This window comes from Labeo rohita, chromosome 17, assembly GCF_022985175.1.
Source record: "Labeo rohita strain BAU-BD-2019 chromosome 17, IGBB_LRoh.1.0, whole genome shotgun sequence".
Taxonomy (NCBI): domain Eukaryota; kingdom Metazoa; phylum Chordata; class Actinopteri; order Cypriniformes; family Cyprinidae; genus Labeo; species Labeo rohita.
In genome coordinates this window covers 15,222,909-15,248,651 of record NC_066885.1, presented here as the reverse complement: position 1 = coordinate 15,248,651, position 25,743 = coordinate 15,222,909, and the positions used below count along the sequence as shown (strand labels likewise).

General features: G+C 37.2%; 1 protein-coding gene across 7 annotated transcripts in view; it reads right to left on the bottom strand.

Annotated features, from left to right (window-relative positions):
• ehbp1 (EH domain binding protein 1) overlaps positions 1 to 25,743 on the bottom strand; it is a 155,140-nt gene that overhangs the window by 86,084 nt on the left and 43,313 nt on the right. For 3 of the 7 annotated variants that reach the window (XM_051133123.1, XM_051133124.1, XM_051133126.1), the window contains exons 7-11: positions 24,032 to 24,171; positions 21,398 to 21,490; positions 20,556 to 20,681; positions 19,869 to 20,139; positions 17,281 to 17,527 (exon numbers count right to left, since the gene is read on the bottom strand). In XM_051133123.1, the coding sequence (XP_050989080.1) occupies positions 17,281 to 17,527; positions 19,869 to 20,139; positions 20,556 to 20,681; positions 21,398 to 21,490; positions 24,032 to 24,171 (877 nt within the window). Of the gene's footprint in view, positions 1 to 17,280; positions 17,528 to 19,868; positions 20,140 to 20,555; positions 20,682 to 20,874; positions 20,961 to 21,397; positions 21,491 to 24,031; positions 24,172 to 25,743 lie in introns of those variants that run through there. The other 4 variants (XM_051133125.1, XM_051133129.1, XM_051133128.1 and 1 more) reach the window with 2 other exon arrangements.

Below are 25,743 nucleotides of genomic sequence, written 5' to 3'. Positions count from 1 at the left end.
TAATCAAATACAATCAGTTACATTATTTTAATAAAGTAATTGAAATAGTTACACTACTTATTGCATTTTAAATAGGGTAATCTGTAATGACATTTCCAAAGTAATCTTCCCAACACTGGTAATTAATATATGTACAGTATAGACCAATTCAGTGTGTGCAAAACAGTGATGACGTTTTTTTTCGTGGGCAGAGCTTATCTGGTTAAAGAAAATTATGGTTTTCAAGTAGCAGTCTATGGAGCCATGGAATAAAAGAACACAAAACAGTAAATTTGAGTTTATATTTCAAAATTTTGACATTTTCCTCACAATTTCTAAATTAAATCTCAAAATTCTGATAAGAAAAAACAACTCGTCATTCTCTCTTTTCCCCTCGGCTTTGGCTTTTTTTCCTCTGAGAACTGACAAACTCACTATTAAGTTAAATTGTTATAAAAAGTCAGAACTAGCAGATATAAACTTGCATTTGTGAGAAAAAAGTCAGAATTGTGGCATAAAATACATAAATGTTACGTAAAATGTTAATAGTAATAGGTTTAAATATTGTCATGCTGCAACTGTAGAGCTAATACAATGCGTCCTTTACATACAGCATATGTGAATATTTTTTTCGAAAGTAAACTGCTAAACTGTTCTAATATTAACTATACAGTTCAAATGTAAACTGATGAACTATAAAACAAAGGATTCAGATGTAAACTACTGACACTTCTCCTGTCCATCACTGAACTCTTCCACAACAAAACATCAAAATTGCAAAAAATTGAGTAAAATACAAAATGATCACTCTATATATATATATATATATTTTTTTTTTTTTCAAACTTGGTGTCTAAACCCACTGCCATAAATAAAAATAACAGTACATTCCCAAAATAGCAGTGATTTCGGTAAGATGAAGCTGTACTTCATTGTTCAAACTGAACAAAAAACAGTTCTGTGGAAAAAGTTCTGCCTCCATTCGCGAGCTCACGGCACTGAGTGTACGTTCTTACTAAACTGCATGTATCTACTGAAACAACACTGACGGGGATTCTGGTGTCACATAGAGCGCGTGTACTTATCAAACGCTGCGCTGTCTTGCCCTGAGCAGCGGTCGCGGGGGGAAGGGGGTGTGGGGATAGGAGGAGAAAAATAAACGATTGGCAGCGGCGTGTTTCTGTGCTGGAGGACAGGATTACAGTGCCGTTTCTTCCCACAAACAGAACATATTAAAATGAAGCTGCATTCATCGCTATCCAACACACACACACACACACACACACACAAAAAGGAAGGAAAAAACAAAACAGCAAAAAAAAAAGTCATGCAGCACATTTCAACATCTGCCAAAAATAAGACGGAGACAGAAAAGATATTCATTATTCATGATGGCAGCGAACGTACACACACACCTGACACATGGTGGAGGACGGGGCGAGGAGGGAGGAGAAGGTAAAAAGAGATGAGGAGGGGGAAAACTTAATCTGTGTTGAATGAGAGTAGGAAAGATGAAGGGTGGGAGAGAAGATGGAGAGAAAGAGTTTGGCAGAGGAAAGAGAAGTCACGTGATCAGAATGGCAGTCTTATGCTCAAAACCGATGATCTGAGAGCGTGATCCAGCTCATTCATTGCACATTCCATTAATATGCTCTTAAAATGACATTTTCCTGCCGTCACACTAAACAATTTAACCTAGAGACCTCTAGGGCCCAAACATATTCTGTGAAAAATCTACAGAAATGCAAAGAAAAAAACAGCCTGATGCAATCTCTCACACACACACACACACACACACACACACACACACACACACACACAGGCACCAAAACAGCAGAAGCTTCAAATCACAAAAAGTTGTAATCCACTTAAGATGCCTGTGGCAACATCCATTTATGGTTTGTGTGTGTACACACATTCACAAGGTCAGCACTCTCTGAACTCTCTTAAACACGTAGCATACTACGGTCGTAAAGAGTTGACCCACTGCACCAGTTCAGATTTGGCATGGTTATGCGATTTGTCAAGTGGCGTTTCAATTAGTTAATTTATTTAGTGTCTACACTACCAGTCAAAAGTTTTTGAACACTAAGTTTTTTGTTGTTGTTTTTTTTGAAGAAATCATTTCTACTCACCAAGCCTGCATTTATTTGATCCAAACTACAGCAAAACCAGTAATATTTTGAACTATTTTTACTATTTAATTTTTTTTAAATGTATTCCTGTGATCAAACTAAATTTTCAGCATCATTACTCCAGTCACATGATCGTTCAGAAATCATTCTAATATGCTGATTTGCTGTTCAAGAAACATTTTTTATTTGTAATATCTTTATTTAAAACATTTAAGCACATTTTTTCAGGTTCTTTGATAAACAGAAAGATCCAAAGATCAGCATTTATTTGAAATAAAAGCTGTTGCAACATCATACACCATACTGTTCAAAAGCTTGGAGTTAGTATGAATATTTTATTTTAAATAGTAAAAATATTTCAAAATTGTACTGTTTTTGCTGTACTTTGGATCAAATAAATGCAGGCTTAGTGAACAGAAGACACTTTTTTTTAAAAACATTAAAAATCAAAAACTTTTGACTGGTAGCGTACTATTGTTTGCTTTGTGTATTAGCTTTTCAGTTACTCAACTGCACCTTACATCTAATGACTACATTGTCCATAAATGTGCATCTCTGTGTCTTGCTTTACTTTTGTTTCTAATTATCTTGGACATTCAGTTGTGAAAGATCTGTTCCAAAAGCTCCAATCTGTTCCACCTGCTTTGGACCAAAAGCTCAATTATAAAAATGAGAACTCATATGGAACATGATGCCACGGGAACGCATATTATAGACATTAAAGTAATATCAAACTATTATAATAATGAAGTGTAATTTTAAAACTGCAAACGCTAAAACCAGCATGAAAATTCAATCACAAAGCAGCAGCGTCTCCAATATGCAACGTTTTGAAGTGGAAGAGATTGTCCTATCTGACGAAGATCAGTAAAAGGAAGGATTCAGGATATCGTCAACACAATACGATCTTTCAGATCAGAAATGTACGAATTTAGCAAAAAAGAAAAAAAGATTGTAACTTTAAAAGAGTTCATATCTTCTGCTTCCTTAAAGACAAAGAAGGATGTTTTCACCTCTATTCAAACAACCACACTTTCATATGAATTTCATCATTTCACATTGCAAACTTACCAAGTTTTCTTACAGAAATGAGCGAAGTTCATTTGCCTAAGCTTGAGGCTGAGGGGGAGTTTTTTGGGCCTTGTACAAAACCACGAAACATGCGAGCATGACTAAATCACATTTCCGGGGCCTGTTTCCCATGCTAAGCTACACGGCTTTAAAAATTTAAACACAACAGCACTCGCTAAAACATAAGGAAATTTGGGAGGATACGAGCGAGAGCAAATCTCCCGCACGCGCCTATGTGCTATACATGTGTAATGTGGTGTAATCTAACGTCAGAGGCGGTGAAAACACTGCCGAAGAGGCATAGCCCAAAACTCTGAACTGTGTAAATGAGCTTTATCTAGTGAGGCCTGCACACACGCACACAAAAAAACTGAATTGAAAAGCAAAAAAGGCGACTGGCACGCTGTTAGCTCTTTGATGGAGGGAGGCAGGCATTCATGAAACATACCAAACGACTCAAATCGCTGTAACGCTAAACATCATCAACATGTGAGCATTTCTGGCAAAGCACAGTAAACTTAACAACAACCTTCAAATTACCGACACGCTAAACAAACCCTAAAAAAACTGTGATTTACTAAGGCGAATGTAGACATGAGGAAAAAAAGGCAAACAAACACATAAAAAAGCGCTGTTGTTAGTTAAAGCAGGGATGAGAGGGTGTGTAGAGCAGGAAAAACTAAATCTATACAGCGCTAATCTGCTTTAGACAACACTCTTCTACAAACAAATTACAGGAGGCGAAGTTCAGCGATCTGCTCTGATAAAGCTGTCATTTATCAATGAATCCGCAATGCACACGGAAACTCATTAAGAGCAGAGCAGCGGTAATACTGCGAGAAGAAGAGAGGGATGAAGAGAGGAAGAGAGGGAAACATCAGGTGTGCTCTGCTCCGCTCCGCCGTCAGATCGTTGTCCGCGGCGGTACGGTCTCGTTGGCAGATGAGAGCCCTGATAAGCGAAAGCAATTAAAAAGAATATAATTACAAAGTCACCCCTATCTGAACGAGGCCTTGATCAAAACACGCCCACGTCAATACGTCGGCCGGAGTGTGAAGCGGGATCGATGGAGTCAGGAAGGAAGGCTTTTACCGTGGCATGTTTCACACCATCAAATGGCATCACGCATGAGAGATGAGACGAGACGCACACTTAAGCTAATGAAAGACAGAAAAAAGCAACCAGCAACTGGAGGTACTTGGAAAGAGTTTGAACCCATAAAATTAATTAAAATAATTAATGAGTAATGCCTTCACTCTTTTATAGTCCTGTTTATGAATGAAAAAAATAAGTGCGCAACGTAGCCAAGATAGTTGAATTCTAATTCTGACATGATTCACTTATATATCGCTTATATAACTTTCTTTTTTTCCTTTAAAACACTAAAGAAGTTATTTTAAAGATTGTGCTGTTTTGTCCAAACAATGAATGTTCGGTTACCAATATTGTTTAAAATACCTGCTTCTTGTGTTTTGTAATATCAGAACCATAAATTCATTAACAATCAATACCTGCAAGTCCATATGATTTTTTTGCATTTTCAAAAGAAGTGTCTTACGCTCAGCAAGGCTGCATTTATTTGATCAAAAAACAGTAAAAACTGTAATATTGTGAAATATTATTACAATTTTAAAAAACTATTTTCTATTTTAATACATTTTAAAAAATAATGTGACAGCAAAGTCTTCGGTGATTTAAATGTGCTGATTTTGCATTAAAAGAAACGTTTTGTATTATTATCAATGTCAAAAACAGTTGTGCTGCTTAAAGGAGCAGTTTACACAAAAATGTAGAGATAATTTACTCCCCCTTTTCATCCAAGCTGTTCATGTCTTTCTTCAGTCGTAAAGAAATTATGACTTTTGAGGAAAACATTCCAGGATTTTCTAAAAGAAAGTACAATTTATATATTTTTTTTAACCTCAAATGCTCATCTTGTCTAACTTTGCAAGTATTCTGTGCAACTCTGGTTCAATACGGTTAGGGTAGGATGAAAAACTTCCATCTCATTTTCTCCTCCAACTTCAATCGTCCTACATCGCTGCAAAAGTACCAATCCAGCGTTTACAAAGTGAACATGCAAAGAAGTTAAAATGCCCTTTACAGAAAAAGGTAAAACAGTGATGTTGAAGTTGGAGGAAACACATAAGAGATGGGAGTTTTCCGACATACCCTAACTGGTAACTATAAAGTGTATAAATTGTCATTTTTTTGTTTCACTAGATAACACCCTTCTTCCTTGGCTGGGATCGTTTAGAGCCCTTTGAAGCTGCATTTAAACTGCATTTTGGAAGTTCAAACACGTGGCCACTATTGAAGCCCACTATATGGAGAAAAATCCTGGAATGTTTTCCTCAAAAAAACTATTTCTTTACGACTGAAGACAGAAAGACAAGAACATCTTGGATGACAAGGGGGTGAGTAAATTATCTGTAAATGTTTGTTCTGGAAGTGAACTAATCCTTTAATGTTTTTGTGCAAACAGTGATACATTTCCTTTGATTAATAGAAAGTTCAAAAGAACATTTATTTGAACTACCAACGTTTTGTAACAGTGTAAGTCTTTACCATTACACCGTGTCGTAACTACACGCAATGCAACGCAACGCTGCAACATAACATAAAAGATATCCTTTTCATGTTAATCAGAGTTTTTGTCCTAACCAGCCACGATGGTCTCTGTTTTAGAAAAGGTTTCTATTTCTGGACCAACAGCATACAAACTGTGACAATGATAATCTCAGGTACTGATTATGTGCTTTATTCAAAGTGTCACAAGTGTCTACTGTGAGTTTGAATATCATTTTGCATGATCTTTATAGCCATACTAAAAGCAACAATAGACAGTTTACCTCAGATCTTAAAATAAATTAAAGCAAACGTGCGTTAAAACTCTTGTAAAGCATATTGCATAACAAAGATGGTATCAGTCACTCAGTATATGCTTTTAATATTTATGAATTAGATTATAAACTTGTCCATTACACACACACAAAAGTAAAGTATTTATTTGAGTAAAAATACAGAAAAAATAACAGTAATATCGTAAAACATTATTGCAATTTAAAATAGTGGTTTTCCATTTATATATACTTTAAAATACATTTATTCCTATGATGCAAAGCTGAATTATCAGCATCATTACTCCTGTTTTTAGTGTCACATGATTCATCAGAAACCATTGTAATATACTGATTTATTATCAATATTGGAAATAGCTGTGCTGTCTAATATTTTTATTTTTGTTTGGAACTGTGATAATTTTTTTCAGGAACATTTGATAAATTAAAAGGTTAAGAAGAACATTTATTTACCGCTTCACTACCGTTCAAAGTTTGGGGTCAGTAAATGTTTTCTTTTTTTTTCTTCTTTGAAAGAAATTAATACTTCTATTCTGCAAGGATGTGTTAAACTAATAAAAAGTGACAATAAATACATACTGTTAGAAAAGATTTCTATTTTGAAGAAAGGCTGTACTTTTTAAACTTTTTATTCATCTAAGAATCCTGAAAGTGAATCACAGGTTCCAAAAAACAGTGATGATAAATCAGCATATTAGAATGATTTCTGAACGATCATGTGACTCTGAAGACTGGAGTAATGATGCTAAAAATTAAGCATGAAAAATCATTTATATTTTAAAGTATATTAAAACAGAAAATTTTAATTGTGCAATAGTATGTCATAATATTACTTTTTTCTTTATTTTTCATCAAATAAATGGAACTCGAGCATAAGATACTTCTTAAAAAAAAACATTAATAATCTAATCAAACATTTGAACGGCGGTGTATGCAAGTCTACAGTTCAGACAAAGTGTGGAAAATAAAACTAAATTATGATGCTAAACCAACCTTGACATTATGAATGGACTGAAACAAACAAAAAAATAAAATGAAAACAACATGGCACAATGTTTAGCCCCTTTAAGAGCTCCACATTCCATCTACATTAAAATAAGGGGTATAATAATGTATGTGTTTGATGACAGAGGTTAAGGGGTTGAAAGGCAGAGGTTGAGGGGTAGTGGGGGCCAGTAATCAGGGGCCGTTATTGATCAGTGCTGGGTGGTATGCAGAGGACTGTAGGTAAAAGGTTCTCCCAGTTGAAACGGGTTTAAGGCCACACACCTTCAGGAGAGGAGAGACCAGGAGAAGATTAATCTAAAGTTACTCTCTCCATCTCCACCATGTCATTCAAACTGCCCTCGGCCCTAAAACCTCTCACTTGCGCACACACACGCAGGCTTCATCAGCTCACACACATATACACACACACTCCTGATCCTCGTGTACACAAACGAACACACAAACTCTCTCCCATACACATACAATCATCAAACGTGCACACACCTGCCTCGTTCACATCAAACATGCAGAATAAGGCGATTTGGCCAATCTGCGGCCGGCCAACTTCCCCACTCAAACAGGTATTCTTTCTAGAGATTACACTAAAGATTTGTTTTCATTTCTCCGCAGCCTTTTTTCTCGTTCTCTCCCTCTCGTGCTCCCTCTCTCTTTCTCTGAAGCCAGAAGTGTAATCCCTGGCAGATAAAACTAAGGACTTACAACAGGAAGATTACCGAGAGCTTTGTAGCCTGTGTGTAGCAAGTCAACGTGGGTATTGGAGAGCTCTTCAAGTGCTTAACTCATGAACTGAGCTCACACACATACACACACACACACACGCAGGAGAGGAGGATAATGATAGTGGTATTACAGTAACAGGCTCAAAACACTCACACACACCTGGCCCGACGGCTCGAGGACTCTCTAAGCAGTGAAACGCTAACTGCCGTGCTGTGAACTGCTACAGATCCGATGATGGGGACGCGGAGGCCGTTTAAGAGGTAAATGAGGTCCGTCCAAAACCTTCTGGATCGGGAACAAGTTCTACGTTTGCCCAGAATCTGATCTGGATAGGGACATTGAGCCAAAACACACACCTGGGCAAAGTTTTCTTGAGGTAAAGCCAGTACACTGATGCTTGTGACATTCTTAGAGCACAAACATCCTTCACAGATGCTTTGAGGAGGAAGATGAACTCTCTCGCTCCTTCTCTGCCCAAATAGCCCTCACTTTATTTATATTTTCATCAGATGGAAAGATTTCACAGATAAAAGCTCTAAGACTTTCTCTCTCTCTCTTGGTCCTGAGGCCTTAAGGTCTTAAAGCGTCTCAGATTCTCAGGTTCTGTCCTGCATCACTCAGCGGTAGAGGGCCGGCTGAGGGAGATTATTCTGGTAGAGTTTCACAGATTATGAGGGCACTATTGGGGTCTTACTGCCCCTCTGTCAGTAGGGGTTTCATGGCCTCTCTGAGAAGACGGGCGGTCCATGCGCAGGAGCGGAACCAGGCCTCAAGCTGAGCTTAACTGTGCTCCCCCGGCCTTGGCCCAGGGTTCAGAGGGGTAACTGGACCAGGGTGAAATAGGGAGCAGGAAAAACAAGCTTGGTGAGGTTTTTTGTAAGTTGAAGCCACCTTTTTGAAACAAGTAAGAAAAGTGGTGTCATTTACAGTAAAGGCAGAGGAAAAAGTAGTTAGTTCACATGAACATGAAGGAGAAAAAAAAAAAGCTGTAAAAAAAATAAAATTAAAAACACTATACATTATGTATAAATTATGGGGGGGTCTGGGGGGGGGGTCCAAAAAACATTCAGTATCTGGTGTGACCACCATTTGCCTCATGCAGTGCAACACACCTCCTTCACATAGAGCTGATCAGGTTGTTGATTGTGGCCTGTGGAATTTTGATCCACTCCTCTTCATTGGCTGTGCGTAGCTGCTGGCTATTGGCAGGAACTGGAACACGCTGTCGTATACGCCAATCCAGAGCATCACAAACATGCTCAGTGGGTGACATGTCCAGTGAGTATACTAGCCAAGCAAGAACTGAGATGTTTTCAGCTTCCAGGAATTGTGTACAGATCCTTACAACATGGGGCCGTGCATTATCATCCTGCAACACGAGGTGATGGTTGTGGATGAATGGCACAACAATGGGCCTCAGGATCTCATCACGGTATCTCTGTGCATTCAAAATGCCATCAATAAAATACACCAGTGTTCCTTGTCCAAAACATACGCCTGCCAATACCATAACCCCAGCGCCACCATGGGCCACTCGATCCACAACGTTGACATCAGCAAACCGCTCACCCATACAACGCCATACACGCCGTCTGCCCTGTACAGTGAAAACCGGGATTCATCTGTGAAGAGAACACCTCTCCAAAGTGCCAGACGCCATTGAATGTGAGCATTTTCCCACTCTAAGTCGGTTACGACGACGAACTGCAGTCAGGTCGAGACCTCGATGAGGACGACGAGCATGCAGATAAGCTTCCCTGAGACGGTTTCTGACAGTTTGTGCAGAAATTCTTTGGTTATGCAAACCGATTGTTGCAGCAGCTGTCCAGGTGGTTGGTCTAAGACGATCTTGGAGAAGATGTTGGATGTGGAGGTCCTGGGCTGGTGTGGTTACACGTTGTCTGCGGTTGTGAGGCCGGTTGGACGTACTGCCAAATTCTCTGAAACGCCTTTGGAAACGGCTTATGGTAGAGAAATAAACAATCAATTCACGGGCAACAGCTCTGGTGAACATTCCTGCAGTCAGCATGCCAATTGCAAGCTCCCTGTGCAATAATCATGCTGTCTAATCAGCATTTTGATATGTTACACCTGTGAGGTAGATGGATTATCTCGGCAAAGGAGAAATGGTCACTAACACAGATTTAGACAGATTTGTGAACAATATTTGAGAGAAATAGGCCTTTTGTGTACATAGAAAAAGTCTTAGATCTTTGAGTTCAGCTCATGAAAAATGGGGGCAAAAACAAAAGTGTTCAGTTTATAATTTTGGTCAGTGTATATACATCTGATATACAATATATATAATAGACATAGTGTAGACACATTATGTGAACAAACATTTATTTTGAGTTTGATTAATCACAATGAATCTTTTTGTATACGTGTATATGCATGCATTCATGATGCGTCACATATATAAAAATTGTGTTTTTATATTAAATGTATAGATTTGTGAAAACATAATGTACAAAATGTACTTCACATTGCATTTTAATGTTTATACGCATTATACTACATATATATAAAATGTAGTTATATAATGTGTATATATATATACACACACACACACATATATATATATATATATAATGTGTGTGTGTGTGTGTGTGTGTGTGTGTGTGTGTATGTATATATATATATATATATATATATATACACATATGGAAAATATAGAATATAGAATTAAAGTCAACAAAAAAAGTGCTTCTTCTCGTTAACGTCTCATCCCTCTTTGAAACACTGAAACAAGGGATGCTACAGTACATTTGAGAAAAAAAACCAGAAGCACTGAAATGACCATGTGGAGTCAAAACCCACCAGTGTTCACACCAACTAATTAAAAAACGGCACTGCCATCTGCGAACTCAATTAAATAATGTTAATTTACTTTAATTTCAATTTATCTATGTTGCAGTCTGAATCAGACGGAGAGAGTGGAAAACAAAGAAGTGTAATGAAAGAGTGTAACCTGGCCCTGTCCCTCCCACTCCCACTGTGAGCTCTCAGGTCATGAACCCCATCATTTAATTTGGCCTTGTGATTAGTTCTACCAACTCAAAACCTTTTCATAAACTTATAAAAACAGAAAACGGAAGGTTACTGAGCTAAATTATTTAGTCACGATTTCTATGGTGGAAAAGGGAGATAAAGTAAAACCCAAGTGAAAGTGAACATGATTGCACAAAGTTGCTAACATCTTCCTCAAAACTTTGTTGAGTTTTTAGTTTGGGTTGTGAGGGAACTAGCCCTAAAGACGGCACCGCCTCACTCCGGAGGGCTTTATGTAAATCTAAAGAGCTTTGCGGTGACTGCGTTTGCCGTTTCTTTATATTAAAATACAGACCATAATTTATGAAGCGTGAACTGATGAAAATCCTCAGATCAGTGCGTCCCTGTGTGGAAGACTGCTGTTAAACGACAGAGAGGAGAGAGGGGTGAGCAGGGAGGTGTAAAATCGCTTCGCTGGAAAAGACAAACGATGACAGAGGAACGAGGGAGATAAAAAGAGGAGGAGAAAAAGATGTACTACTGAATCAGAACATCCCTTTCGACTTTCGCAGCCCAAGACATCCCATTCCACTCTTCCTTGATTCGTCCAGATTAATTCTTCACCCATTTCAAAAACAGCATCCTCAAATGCTAATATATCAAAGTTCTCAAGAGCCAAGTGTGTTCATCTAGATTTTCTATCCCTGAAAATCAAATGTGAAAATTACTAAAGCTTACTGACAATTTTACATGTAGAGCCAGCTATGAGACAAAATAATCTGAAGGTCAGCTATATAAATCTGGATTCAGATAAATACAAACTCTTGCGAACATGCGTTGAAGACTCAGATGGAAGAGAAGAAATTGTTGAATAAAACTGTTGTTTTTGTTTTCTTTGCACACAAAAAAAATATTCCCATAGTTTCATAATATTATGGTTGAACCACTGATGTCACATGGACTATTTTAACAATGTCTTTACTACCTTTCTGGCCCTTGAAAGTGGTAGATGCATTGCTGCCTATGCAAGGTCAGAAAGCTCTTGGATTTCATCAAAAATATCTTAAAGGAGAAGTTCACTTCCAGAACAAAAAATTACAGATAATGTACTCACCCCCTTGTCATCCTATGTATTCATGTCTTTCTGTCCTCAGTCGTAAAGAAATTATGTTTTTTGAGGAAAACATTTCAGCATTTTTCTTCATATAGTGGAATTCAATGGTGCCCCAAGTTTGAACTTCCAAAATGCAGTTTAAATGTGGCTTCAAATGATCCCAAATGCTGTTGTAAATGATCCCAGCTGAGGAATAAGAGTCTTATCTAGCAAAACGATTGGTTATTTCCACTAAAAAACAAAAAACAAAAAAACAATTTATATACTTTTTAATGTCAATTTGCTCATCTTGTCTTGCTTTGCCTGAACTCTGTTTTTTTCCGGTTCAACAGTTACGATATGTCGAAAAACTCCTATCTCATGTTCTCCCTCAACTTCAAAATCGTTCTACATCGCTGTTTTACCTTTTTTGTTAAGGGCGTTTGATGATCTTTGCATGTTCACTCTCCAAAGACTAGGTCGGTACTTCTGCAGTGATGTAGGATGATTTTGAAATTATTTTTGAAGTTGAAGTAGAAAATACGACAGGAGTTTTTTGACATACCCTAACTGTCTTGAACCAGAATACACAGAGTTCAGGCAGAGCAAGACAAGACAGGCATTTGAGGTTAAAAAGTATTTCAATTGTTTTTTTTATTATTAAAATAACCGACTGCATTTTGGAAGTTCAAACTCTGGGCACCATAGAAGTCCATTACATGGAGAAAAATCCTGAAATGTTTTCCTCAAAAAACAATTTCTTTATGACTGAAGAAAGAAAGACATGAACATCTTGGATGACAAGGGGGTGAGTACATTATCTGTAAATTTTTGTTCTGGAAGTGAACTTCTCCTTTAATTTGTGTTCCGAAGATAAACAAAGGTGTTACAGGTCTGGAACGAGTAATTAATGACAGAATTTTCATTTATGTGCAAACTATCTCTTTAACACAAGGCAAAATTATGTCATGTTAAAAACATTTTGTTAAATACATAACAAATGTAATTAAAGATCAAGTGAAATTTTAGAGAAAAAACGTGTAGGAATGCATCTTTAATACTACAGCAGCCATTTTAAGCATACTTCTCAGTGACAAAGCTCAAAGATCAGGCTGTGTTAGCAGAATGAAGATAAACCAAAGGGAGCGCGCCCTTTAGAAAATATTCAAAACTATTCCAGATTGTGTTTACAAGACCATGATGACATTACCAAGCACCCCACAGATTCACTCTGTGAATGCATGTGTCTTCAGGGCTGCTCTAATCCATAAACTATGGCAATTTCAACATTTTCATTGCTTTTGTGTGTTTGGAGATTACCACAGCGTCCTATTCATTTGTTTTTCAACCTGCACATTCCGCCTCACCTCAGGTCTGCGAGCGTGCGAGGGGGTTCCTCTAGGAACAACATAAACACACATAGAAAAGTCATAAACAAGGCCTTTGGGCTTCCCCATATCTTCACTCTGAACGTGAAGCCATAGTACATGTGTGTCTCCAGCTAATCTCATTTGACTTTATTCATGCTAAGGTCATCACACTCAGAGGAAACAACCTCCGCATACAGCGAGAGAATGAAATCGTAATCCGTACAGAGTGCGTGTGGGATAAAGATCGCGGAAGCAAATGATCAAAATAAATAGGGTTCTGCTGGAAACATGACATCTTCAATCAAAAACTGAATACTGAATCATTCTGACGGACAAATCACGGACAGGTCTGGTGTGAGTCCAGCAGTGTACTCACTGGGCAATTCGGAGCACATATCCATGTATCCATGAGCTAAAGCTTGGACACCACTTCCTGTTTCTGAGGAAATTTGCTTATTTGCCTGATCTCTCTCTCCCTCTCTGTATGTGTGTGTGTGTGTCCTCACAGGCCACTGAATTTGGGTAATTAAATGTTTAAGTTGGGCAGGACTTCTCAGGCGCGGACATACACACACAAGTGGTGTGCTGTGATAAACCCCTCGCTATAATTAAATATGGACTACATTAAAACGCACACACTCGCAGGCGTAAATAAAAACACTCGGCCTGTAGGGATTTAATCTGGCCATGTATAAGCCCCTCCGCAGCGGCCCGACGCCTTGCTCTCATTCACACTCGTTGGGCTTCCCTTCGCCCCCTGCACCCTATGCCCCACACCCTCAGCCAGTGTGGGAACGCAGAGCCAGTTAATTAGACTCACTAAAGCATTGAGTGAAGAGAATCATAATGCATATATAACGATCCTACAGAGCAGCTAATACATGCCTGTATTCAAATGCTCGGAGTGAAGCGTGCAGGAAGAGGACAGAAAGCAGATGAGAGGGATGGAGTGAGTGGTCCTGATGTCAAAAAAGAGAAGGTAAAGGGGAAAATGAGAATGTAGCACTGTTAGAAAAATGTGTGGCTGAAATAAAGACCCTGTAAAGATGACAGTGAACAAAAATATTAAGCAGCACAAAATAAACTAAAAATATAAAGCAGCACACATTGATGATTTTTTTTTTCAAACTACCTTATGTAATTTTTTTTAACCCTAACTAGCTTGTTGTATACAAAAAAATATTTTTTTGAGTGTGATTATTAGCAGTTGAAGATTATTAATAGCAGTTGATTATAATAGTTTGGGCTCTCTTGTTATTATAACCTCTAATATTTTAGTATTGTATCAAATGAGAGGAGAGATTTTCTTCCTTAAGAAAAGCTAATTTCTGGCATTGGCAGATGTTATTATAAATAATAAGCTATCGGTGTATCGGCTGAGAAATTTAGTATTACTCAGTGCATCACTAGTAACAAGTATAAAGTTTACAAAAATACAGGCAAACTATAAACTATATTCACCTACCAATGAAAGATCAGTGCATTCTGTAGCTGTGTGCCAAACATAGTGAGCTGCGTACTTGAACAGCACATTAATGCATCATAGGTTACTTAATTTCCAACACAAAGCCTTTAACAAAAGAACTATCCATTTGACAAAAATCTAAGGCTGCATTGCATCATAATCCCAGAATGCATTGCATAGTAAAAACTCCACAAAGATAGCCAATTAAAGTTGCAAGCAGTGCTGAAAGGTCCCTCGCACCCGGGCTCGGTGGGAAACATGCATTTAAAGTGGTAAATATAGAAGGAATGTGTCAAAATCATTTATATGTGCCAAACTTTTTGCTACCAGGTGGTGGCACTATGACTGGAACTGGATATTGACAGCTAGATGTCTTCAGGCCAGCACTTTTACATATGAAGATTGGTGCAGATTGAACATGTTTTTTGTTTCACTAAACAAAAAAAACGTTTGAGTCCAAAGCATCATGTATCCTGTTGCCAGCGGGTGGCGCTATGATTACAACTGAATATTGGCCTGTCATTAAATCTCTATGAGTTGTTCATTAGAGTGTAAAACATGCCACATCCTGATGCCAGCAGGTGGTGCTATGGCTATAACTAAATATGGTCATGGGCATGTTTTTCTCCATATAATGGACTGCTATGGTGCCCCAATTTTGAACTTCCAAAATGCAGTTTAAATGCAGCTTCAAACAATCCCAAATGCGGTTGTAAACGATCCCTGCCGAGGAAAAAGGGTCTTAACTAGCGAAACGATCTGTTATTTTCATAAAAAAAATACATTTTAAATACATTTTAATACTTTTCAATCTCAAACGCTCGACTTGTCTTGCTCTGCCTGAACTCTGTGTATTCTGACTCAAGACAGTTAGGGATTGGGTACTCCAATCGTATTTTCTTCAACTTCAAAAATCATTTCAAAATCATCCTACATCACTGCAGAAGTACCGACCCTGTCTTTGCACAGTAAACATGCAAAGATCATCAAACCTTAACAAAAAAGGTAAAACAGCAATATAGGATGATTTTGAAGTGGAGGGAGAAAATGAAATTCGACATACCCTAACTGTCATGAACCAGAAAAAAACAGTCCAGGCAGAGAAAGACAAGACGAGCGTGTGACATTACAAAGTATATAAACTGTATTATTTTTATGAAAATAACCAATTGTTTCGCTAGATAAGACCCTTTTTCCTCGGCTGGGATCGTTTACAACTGCATTTGGAATCGTTTGAAGCTGCATTTCAACTGCATTTTGGCAGTTCATAATCGGGGCACCATATCAGTCCATTATATGGAAAAAAAAATACTTGAATGTTTTCCTCAAAGAACATAATTTCTTTACGACTGAAGAAAGAAAGACATGAACATCTTTGGTGACAAGGGGGTGAGTATGTGAATATGTGACTCTTTGTTTTGGAAGTGGACTTCTCCTTTAACATTACAAAGGGCTTAAGATTACACTGACAAAATTTGGTAATGATCTGTTTAAATCTCTAGAAGAAGTTTGTTTAAACACAATGCCTGAAAATTGCATGGCACAAAACATGCTGAAAAAAATCAAAATTACTGACTTCCTGTTGGGTTTCATACTTCGTACCAAGAGACTTTTTTGTAGGTATTGGTGAGTTACATGTGTCTACCGAATTTTGTACATGTATGTGAAACACAGCTCGAGGGGCACTTTATCGAAATTTTATAGGTGGTGCCACCGAGCCGTTTTGCCACACCCACTTCTGAAACCCATATCAGATGTAAATTTTCACCACTTTTGGCGTGTGTGCAAAGTTTCGTGAGTTTGAGCATGTTTAGGCCCTCAAAAATGAGATTCATTTTGGAGAAGAAGAAGAATCTGAGCAATTCCAACAGGGTCCTTGCACCATCGGTGCTTGGGCCCTAATGAGGTAAAAAAATACCAAATACTACATTCAATACCAAAAGTCTAAAGAAAAGACTCTGGAGAAAGATAGAAAAACTGACTATTTTAGTATATTTTGTTTTCACGCAAATTAACCCTTTGCAGTTTTTCTTGGAGTTTGATTGACAGGAGATCTGACCAATCATAACGCAGAATCTTCCATTTTCAAACCAAACCAGACAGGAGAGTCGATTAAGACTGGTGGACTTGAACTTGAAAAATAGTGTGTATTTACATCTTTCCGTGTTTAAAACGATACCTTCCGATGTTCATTCATGTTTATTTTGTGCTATAACTAATAATAAGAAAAAGATGAACAGTTCACGTGTCGCCTGAACTGAGGTGCTACAGTGATCCGTGACAACACATTTTAACCAAAAAAAAATTATAAGATTTGAAAGAGACATCGTTTCATCCCTAAAGTAACATGCTCTGTCTTGTCTGTCGGCATGTTGTCAGTTTTCTCATCGCTCCGTGGTGTATTTTTCACTGCGTGACAACATGATGTGTGGCATAAGAATGCCACGGCTTGTTGGACATAGCAACAAAGGGGGGGCGGGTCTTTGCGAAGGGTCAATTAGAGCATTTTTGTCAACACAACAACACACTAACATTATACTCTATTGGAAACATAAGATGGAGACATAATGTGGTGACGAGGACTTACCTTGGGTGAGGATGAGGCCAACTCTCTCCCTATCACAGCAGAGACAGCTAACGGTGCTGGAGCAGGCGGAGTGGACGTTCCTTCAGGAGCTGAAGTCTTTGGTGCAGGGCCTCCAGGGGCCACAGCAGGGTTGGGTCCAGCACTCGGAGGCTGAGGGGCCTGGCGTTTGGTGCTCTTTTCTAAGGTGCTGCTGTCTGCGGTGGATGTGGCTGCATCAGAGGATCTGGGCTCATAGAACGGGTTTGATCTGAGAGTGAAAGAACAAAGTCCTCTATCAGCAAATTGGTGAATCACAGCAGAAATGGGACAAATGTGTTTTTGTTCACTCTTCAGGTAATTGTCAATTTAGCATACATTTAGATTTTCGGCACCTTTCCAATTGTCTGTATATTACCCTGACAAATGTGTGTGTGTTGTTGCCTCAGGTAAAGGAAACATCATTGAACATTATCAGCCAATAAAACGCTCTGCTGACTATGAGAAGGACCAGGTGCTCCAGAGGTCACACCTCATGAACTTTAACCTGTGGCCTCGTCTGAGAGCTCGCTGACAGGTGGACACAGACGTCCGCTGGCATCAATACACACTGCTGTGTAAAGAGCCATCACTCATCACAGGCACACACACATGTACATGAATACACACACACACAATGAGGAGACAGAACTGAGAAAAGACTGAGCAGGTATTTAGCTGAAAGACAAGGTTAAAGACACAAAGTATCCCAAGCTCCCAAGCTTACGGACAAAGACAGAGAGTGAGAGAGCAAGAGAGAGAGAGAGTGAGAAAGGAGGGAGGAAAGAGCGGACAGCAATGCAAACAAGTTAAGAAAAGAAAGAAGTGGAAAGTGCAGTCAAAACAAATGGAGGTGAAGGAGAGGACGAGAGACAGAGCGAAAGGGAAGAGGAAAGATAAGGTATTAGATGGATTTGAGGAGGAGGCATTTTTTTTAATATGCATCATGTACAACATCCTTAGGCTAACTGTTGGACTAAACAAAATTGATAATTGAAAAATAATGATCATTTTAAAAGGGTAATTTCTACATTACTTTAGTTAAGTACTTTAGTTAAACACATTTAAAAAACACATTCAAAACTTTTGTTACATATAAAAATACAGTTCAAATTATTTACTATAAATATACTGTATAATTCAAAAGTTTAAGCTCACCAAACTCAGTTTTTAAAAAAATTTAGAATTTACATTTGGAATGTTACAGAATGTTTTAAACAAAAGCTGAACTTTTGAACTTTCTATTCATCAAAGAATTCTGAAAATGCATTACAGTTTCCATGAAAATATTAAGCAGCCCAACTGTTTAACATTAGGGCAATTATTTAATTGTTAGTGACATTTAATCTTTAATAATCTTAATCTTTAATCTTTGCCCATTTCTTTATGATAGAAAAGCTATAGACATTGTAATTTCTTGAATATATGGACATCAAAACATTTAAACCCAGAGTGAGGGTTTAAACTTTTATTCTGAAATCGTGATGAACACTTAGCATAATTGAGAAAGATGATGTATTCGCCTGTGTTTGAATAGGTTTACATTCCCAGATGAATGTTATAATAAACACAAACTCACTACAATATGTATAGATGGCGTTTGAGATGCTCCACACATGTAAATGAAAAGAGTTTGTGTGGAGCAGCATTTACTATGAACGGAGCCGCTCTGAGATGCACATACAAAACCTACACACATGTAAATAATTAAAGCACATATATTAAATGTGCATCACACATATTTTTTTATTTAATCGTAGCATTTGTGAATTCTTAATAGCATTATGCTTTATTATGATTTTTAATTGTTTTAACATGTGGAATTCTCCACTTCCAGTATTTTGCTGATTATTCAACATGGGCAAAATGCAATCTATTTTTTTTTTATAAATTGAATACTCAAATAGAATCCAGGAATTGTTGCAGCCCTATTTAACATTAATAATAAGAAGAAATGAGCAGCAAATCAACATATTAGAATGATTCCTGAAGGATCATGTGACACTGGAGTTATATTTAAATAGAACCTTTTCTTACTGCTAAAAATAAATCATTTTTCACTGGTGGTGCCAGTGAAAATTTGACACTACTGGACTGACAGGTCAGCACAAAATCCTTATTGTCAGGTGCTGCAGCAGGAAGTGACAGTATTTTAACATTGGAAAAATGAAACACTTAAGAAACACCTCAGCTTTAAAAAGCTATCCTCCTCCGCTCTCATGTTCTCTACATAACGTCAGGTTTGGAAGCGTGTGTCCCTGCTGGAGCACTGTGAGTGAGTGCAGAGATGAACAGACAAGGCCAAAGAATGCATGGAACAACAGAAGCCTTGTTCCTGCTGAAAGAACTCGCTCACCACTTTCTTCTCCTCCGACAAGTGCTTTTCTTCTTCGCTCAGACACACACACACACACACACACACACACACACACACACACACACTCATGCACTGCTAATGAACAGTAGAAGACCAAACAGAGCTTTTGTGTGTTCCAGAACTGTTTTGATAACTCAAAAAATCATTTAAAATATTCTGCTGTAACCCCCAGCCCCTCTGTGTATCCCAGACTCACTCATCTAGCTCCTCCTCCTCTGTCCTGGTTGTGTTGGCGTACAGGTATTTGCTCATGTCCACCGGCCGGACGTTCTTCCTCTTGCTGCTTCTGGGTGGAGATGCTTTAGGCTGGGGTTCGGGTTCAGGTTCGTCAAACGGGTTCCCGTGTTGAGAAGAATCCATATCTACGTCAGCCTCATCAAACGGGTTGGAGGAATAAGAGGTGTTCTGATCATATACAGGCTCCTGATCTTTGATAGTGGACCGCACATGAGGCTTTGGAGATGGTTCTGGAAATACACAAACAATGCGTAACATCTCTACTGGTATTATACTAATTAAACCCACCATTACAGTACTATTAATCTTATAAACATGAAAAGAAACTATAATTGAAATCATAGCTTCAGTCATAGCTTCTGTAGTAAATTACATGGGTCAAATGTTATAACATGCATTTAGAAACAGATTTTCATTTCATGCCAGCTTTTGCACTAGTTGCATTTTTAAAAGCGTTTTAGGCATCCCTACTATCAAATGGATTTACATAATCTTAATTATGAATGATTTTCTAAAATCCAGCTGCAGTAAACATTTCCCTTTCACTTAATACATCATCATGCATCTCAGATTGTTAATGAGTACAACCCGTCCTGCTGATAAAAGGGCAAAAAGGTCATACAAAGGGTCAAAGGTCCCTCCTTACCGTCCTCATCCGGGTCACCAAAGGGGTTAAGGTCAACCGGGTCATTAGGTTCATCGAAGGGGTTAGAGCTCATGTTGCTCTGGTCTTGGTCCTCCTGATCCAGGAAGTTCAACTTACTAATCAGCTCTAAACCATCAACATCCATCCACGATGATAACAGAAGAGGAAGGAAGAGAAAAGAGAACGTCACTCATCAGCCCAAAACAATTAGCGAGGACAACCGTTGAATTAACAGGTGAAACTCTGAATGAAAACAAAACTGTGGCAAAAACAATCAATAAATCAATTGTTGACATCTGCATTTTGAAGTGAACCACACCAAGATCCTTCAGGTCCAAAGAGCCGTATGTTCCAGAAGAGCTGATGCAGGGCTTCATTCTGAACTACTACTCACAACATGAGCCAGTGGGCCCAAAAAAAAACAGTGTGAAGTGCTCTCTGAGGTGATAAGAAAGGTGTGACGTCTCTGTTCGCTCCACCACCATGCCACCCTGACCCATATTAGGCCATGAGAGCAGTCAATCACATGACCAGTGACGTGTTCCAGGATCATCAACTCCATAGTTACAGAAACAAAGCTTTTCGGAGGGTAATTGGGTTCACTACAAACTGCAGAAGGTGGAACGAGGGCACAAATGAAGAATCACAAATGAAAAATGCTAAATAAGAAAAAACATACAGCATGTGGAAAAAAAATAAGATCAATGAACAGATGCTCTGTAACACACAGCACAACGACAGGAATGGAAAAAAAGGAGAAAGACAGAGATAGTGAATGAAAGTGAGAGTGAGATGAGAGAGAGAGTGAATAAAAGAATGAAAGAAGGTGAAAGCTGAAAGACCTTCAGAAGAGGAGGCAGGTTTATTTGCTTGCTTTAGGCAGTCATCTGGATCTCCATCTATAGAGCTGAGAGCATTCAGCTGCCTCACAATCTCTGCAAACAGCACAACATACAATCAATACACACACACACACAAGCTCGCACACACGCTAACCTGTATAATGAAAAGAGAGGTATGCAATACATACAGACAATATCTGTGTGTGTGTGTGTGTGTTTTGAGGTGTGTCTCTCTGAAAAGAGCCCGAATTGTGTCTTCGCTCTAACAAACTGTGAAAAACAGATCGGACGTCATCTCTATGGCAACAAAGAGATTCCTAAACCCATACGATGAATAAACAACTCAAGCATTTCCATAGGAGCGCCATACATTTATAAAGGGATAAAAGCACATGGGCTTAATGTTAAGACTCCACCATCTGGGAGGTAACGGGAGGCTGGATTATATCACAATGTCTCACAGACACACACAAAATCACGCACACATAGGCATATATGCACATGCAAACACAAATATGCACTGGATTGGGCGGACATTCCTTATCATACACGGAGATCAAGTGGTGCATTGTGTATGAAAGCCTAGAAAAAGCAGCTAATAAACTAGGACCAAAAACAGAACAAAATGTAAAGCATAGTAATAAGCCTCAATAGGCACAAGTAAATGCACACACGTGCACATACAGGCAGAAAATAAACCACAAAGAAAAGATAACTGTCACTCAAATGAAACTGAACTGAGACTAGACAGAAATCCTGAAGAGAGCACGGACCAAACTATGACATGCTAAAATTTACAAGAGACCAAAAATCCATACACATTTATTCTTGTTCTTCTTTAACAATCTAGACATAAATATCTGGCTTATACACTACACACAAATGTATCATGCAGTCCTCAGAAACTGTCTAGAAACTAAACTCTAGAAAAAAAAAAAAAAAATGAATACAACAGAACAGAACAGAACAGCATAGAACTAGAATAAGAAAAAGAACAGACACAATAGAATAAGGGGAAAAAAAGGAATGGAAGAAAATAGAATGAAACAAGCAATAAGAAAAGAACAGATAAGAAATAAGAAAAAAAAGGAACAAAACAAATAGAATAGAATAGAATAGAATAGAATAAAACAAATAAAATTGAAGGGGAAAAATTAGAATTAATAAAAAAAGAAACAAAAGAATAATGGAAAATATGTAATAAAATCAAGAAACAGAACAGAAAATAAAATAATAGAAAAGAATAACTATGGAAAAAGAAAAAAAATAATGGAGCAAACAGGATAAAACAAAACAGATCAGAAACAATCTAAAAACTAAACTCAACAAAATTAACATAATAGATTAGAATAGAATAAAATACAATAGAATAGAATAGAATATGAACAAGAAAAACAAAATACAAAACCCAAAATAAGACCGAAAGAAAAAAGAATGAAACAAACAATAAGAAAAAAACAGATCATGAAACAGAACTAAAGTAAAATAAGAATGTAGAACAAAAATGGAATAGAATAAAATAAATTACAAAAGAAAATAGAATAGTAAAATATAATAGAGTTAATAAAAAACAATAACAGTAACAAAATAATAAAGGGAAATATGTAATAAAATAAAACCAAATCAAGAAACAGAACAGAAAATAACAAACAAAAAAAAAAAATTTATAACTCTGGAAAAAGAAAAAGAAAAAGAAAAATAATGGAGAAAACAGAATAACAGAAAAGATCCAAAACCATCTAGGAACAAAACTCCAGAAAAAAATAGAATAGAACAGAACAGAACAGAACAGAATAAGAACCAAAAAAGAACGGGAAAAAATGAATCAGAACAAAAAACAGAATGAAACAAATAATAGACAAATAAAAGAAAAGATAATGAAACAGAACAGAAATAAAATATGAAACAAAACAAATAGAACAGAATTAAATAAAACTGAAAAATACAAAAATGGAATAATAATATAATAGAATGTAAAATATAATAGAATGAATAAAAAAAGAAAAGAATAAATGGGAAAATATATATATAAAACAGAACCAATCAAGAAAAAGAACAGAAAATAACAAAAGAATAGAACAGAATAATGACGAAAAAAGAAAAAGAAACAAAAAAGGAGAAAACGGAATAAAACAGAACAGACCAGAAACCATCTAGAAACTAAACTCTAGAAAAAAAAAATAGACTAGAATAGAACAGAACAAAATAAAATAAGAAAAAGAACAAAAGAAATAAAGAATAAGAAAAGAATACATCATGAAACAGAACAGAAAAAAAAGAAACAAAACAAAACAAATAAAATAAAATGAATAAAATGAAAAAGAAAAAAAAAAGGGAATAACTAATATGAAAATATATTAGAATTAATAAAAAAAAACAGAAGAATAAATGGAAAAATCTTAATAAAATAGAACCAATCAAGAAACAGAATAGAAAATAACAAAATAATAGAATAAAACAGAACAGATCAAGAAACAAAAAACAAACTTCTTTGTTTTTTTTTTAAAAAAAGCTTGCATTTCACTGCAACTAGACTGCAGTGTGTGGCTGCACAAACAGCCCTATAGTGGTCTTATGTATGTAATATCAGATTCACCTGCAAAGGGTCTTCAGATGAATTCAAACAAGCCTCACCTGTGATTTTGGCTGCCTTTTCCTCCTGATTCACTCTGTTCTCCTCATCTTCCTCATTCTCTTCCTCAAAATCATCCAGATTACCAATATCGGCCTGCTTCATGCTCATCAGACTGGCCAGACTCTGCATATCTTCATCACTACACACAGAAAGACAAGACACAAAAGCATAATATAAATCTGATGAAATCATTCATAGATGAGACGCATAGCACACAGCAGTCATTTTCTCCATATTATGTGCTCATTTTAAAGCAAAAAGGATTTGAAATGTATTTTAAAAAATTGAGAATGGACAGAGAACTGTTCACTTATTTTTTTGATAACCAGATTTGAATAAAACACTGGCAAGTGTTAGTAAAGTGTGAATCTGGCCTTCCATTCACTGTGCTTTGTGTAAAAACCATTGTTACGTTGAAGGAGATGGACGGAAGAAGAGAAGAAAGCCTGGTTGACAGAGAGAGTGAGCAAAAGATGAACGTGTAAACGGAATGCCCTTCATGGTCCTGCTCATAAGAGGCAGTGCAATACGGACATGCATTCCAGCCAGGGCATTCACAAGCACGGCGAGATAACGCTCCAGGATTAACTCCCTCTCTCCCTCCCAATGTCCCCGTCTTCTCGTTCTCTCTGTCTATCTCACACTTCTTTATGAATGCGGTCCAGTCTTTCTTTGGCAGGCATGGAGCTTATTTGAACTTATGTAATGGGGTTTATTTGTGTGCTGTTGACATCATTCCCATGGGTTAAGAGCGGTTACACTTCCGCCTCGTAACCTCTGTCACACACATGCCACAAAAGCCACACAAACACACACGTATCTCATAGAGCGCAAGGGTGAAATCGCATACACTCATACACGCTTCTTGCTTCCTTTATTTGGAGGCAGACGAGCTCAGAAAGAAAAAAAAAAAGAAGAGGGAAACGTGGATATTGCGAGACGAGTGAAGGAAAGATATTTACACTCTCAAGGCCAGTGGCTGGAAATATTCCATCTGACTTCTGTTTGTTGTGACGCGCATGTCAAAAAGCAACAGCTCACGTCTGGGGCGAACTTCTCCAACAGGATTTGATTTCTTTTAGTGTAAGCCAGGAAAATGTGAGGCACAGTCTTAAATGTGTGTTTTCTGATATTTTTTGAAAACAGTACCCAGGGTACAAAATCTGCACTTTGGTAAGCATTCAAACAGAAATAATTCTATTTATATATTCTGTTCTATTTTTCTACAATAATAGAAATTAGGGCTAGGTTTTGACACAAATATCCTGATTTGATTATGCTTCACAAGCTTGCAATTCGATTCTGATTCGACTCAATATCAATTATTTTGGATATATATCAGGTATAGTACTCAAGGGAAAAAAAAATCTCTAATCTAATGCTGTAAAATGTAGAGAGTCAGTTGGTACTACATTACTATAATATTGAAGGTTAAAATTAGCTGATTTGTACACAAACACTTTCTATAATATTAAAGTTAATAATAGTAACTTTAACTTAAAATTACATTATTATATTTCTACTCCAACTGTTTTCTTTAAACATAAACATTTAAAGATTTGTAATGTTTTTTTTCTCTTCTGCTCACCAAGCCTGCATTTATTTAATCCAAAGTACAGCAAAAACAGTACAATTTTGAAATATTTTTGCTAATTAAAATAACTGTTTTCTATTAGAATATATTTTAAAATACAATTTATTCCTTTGATGA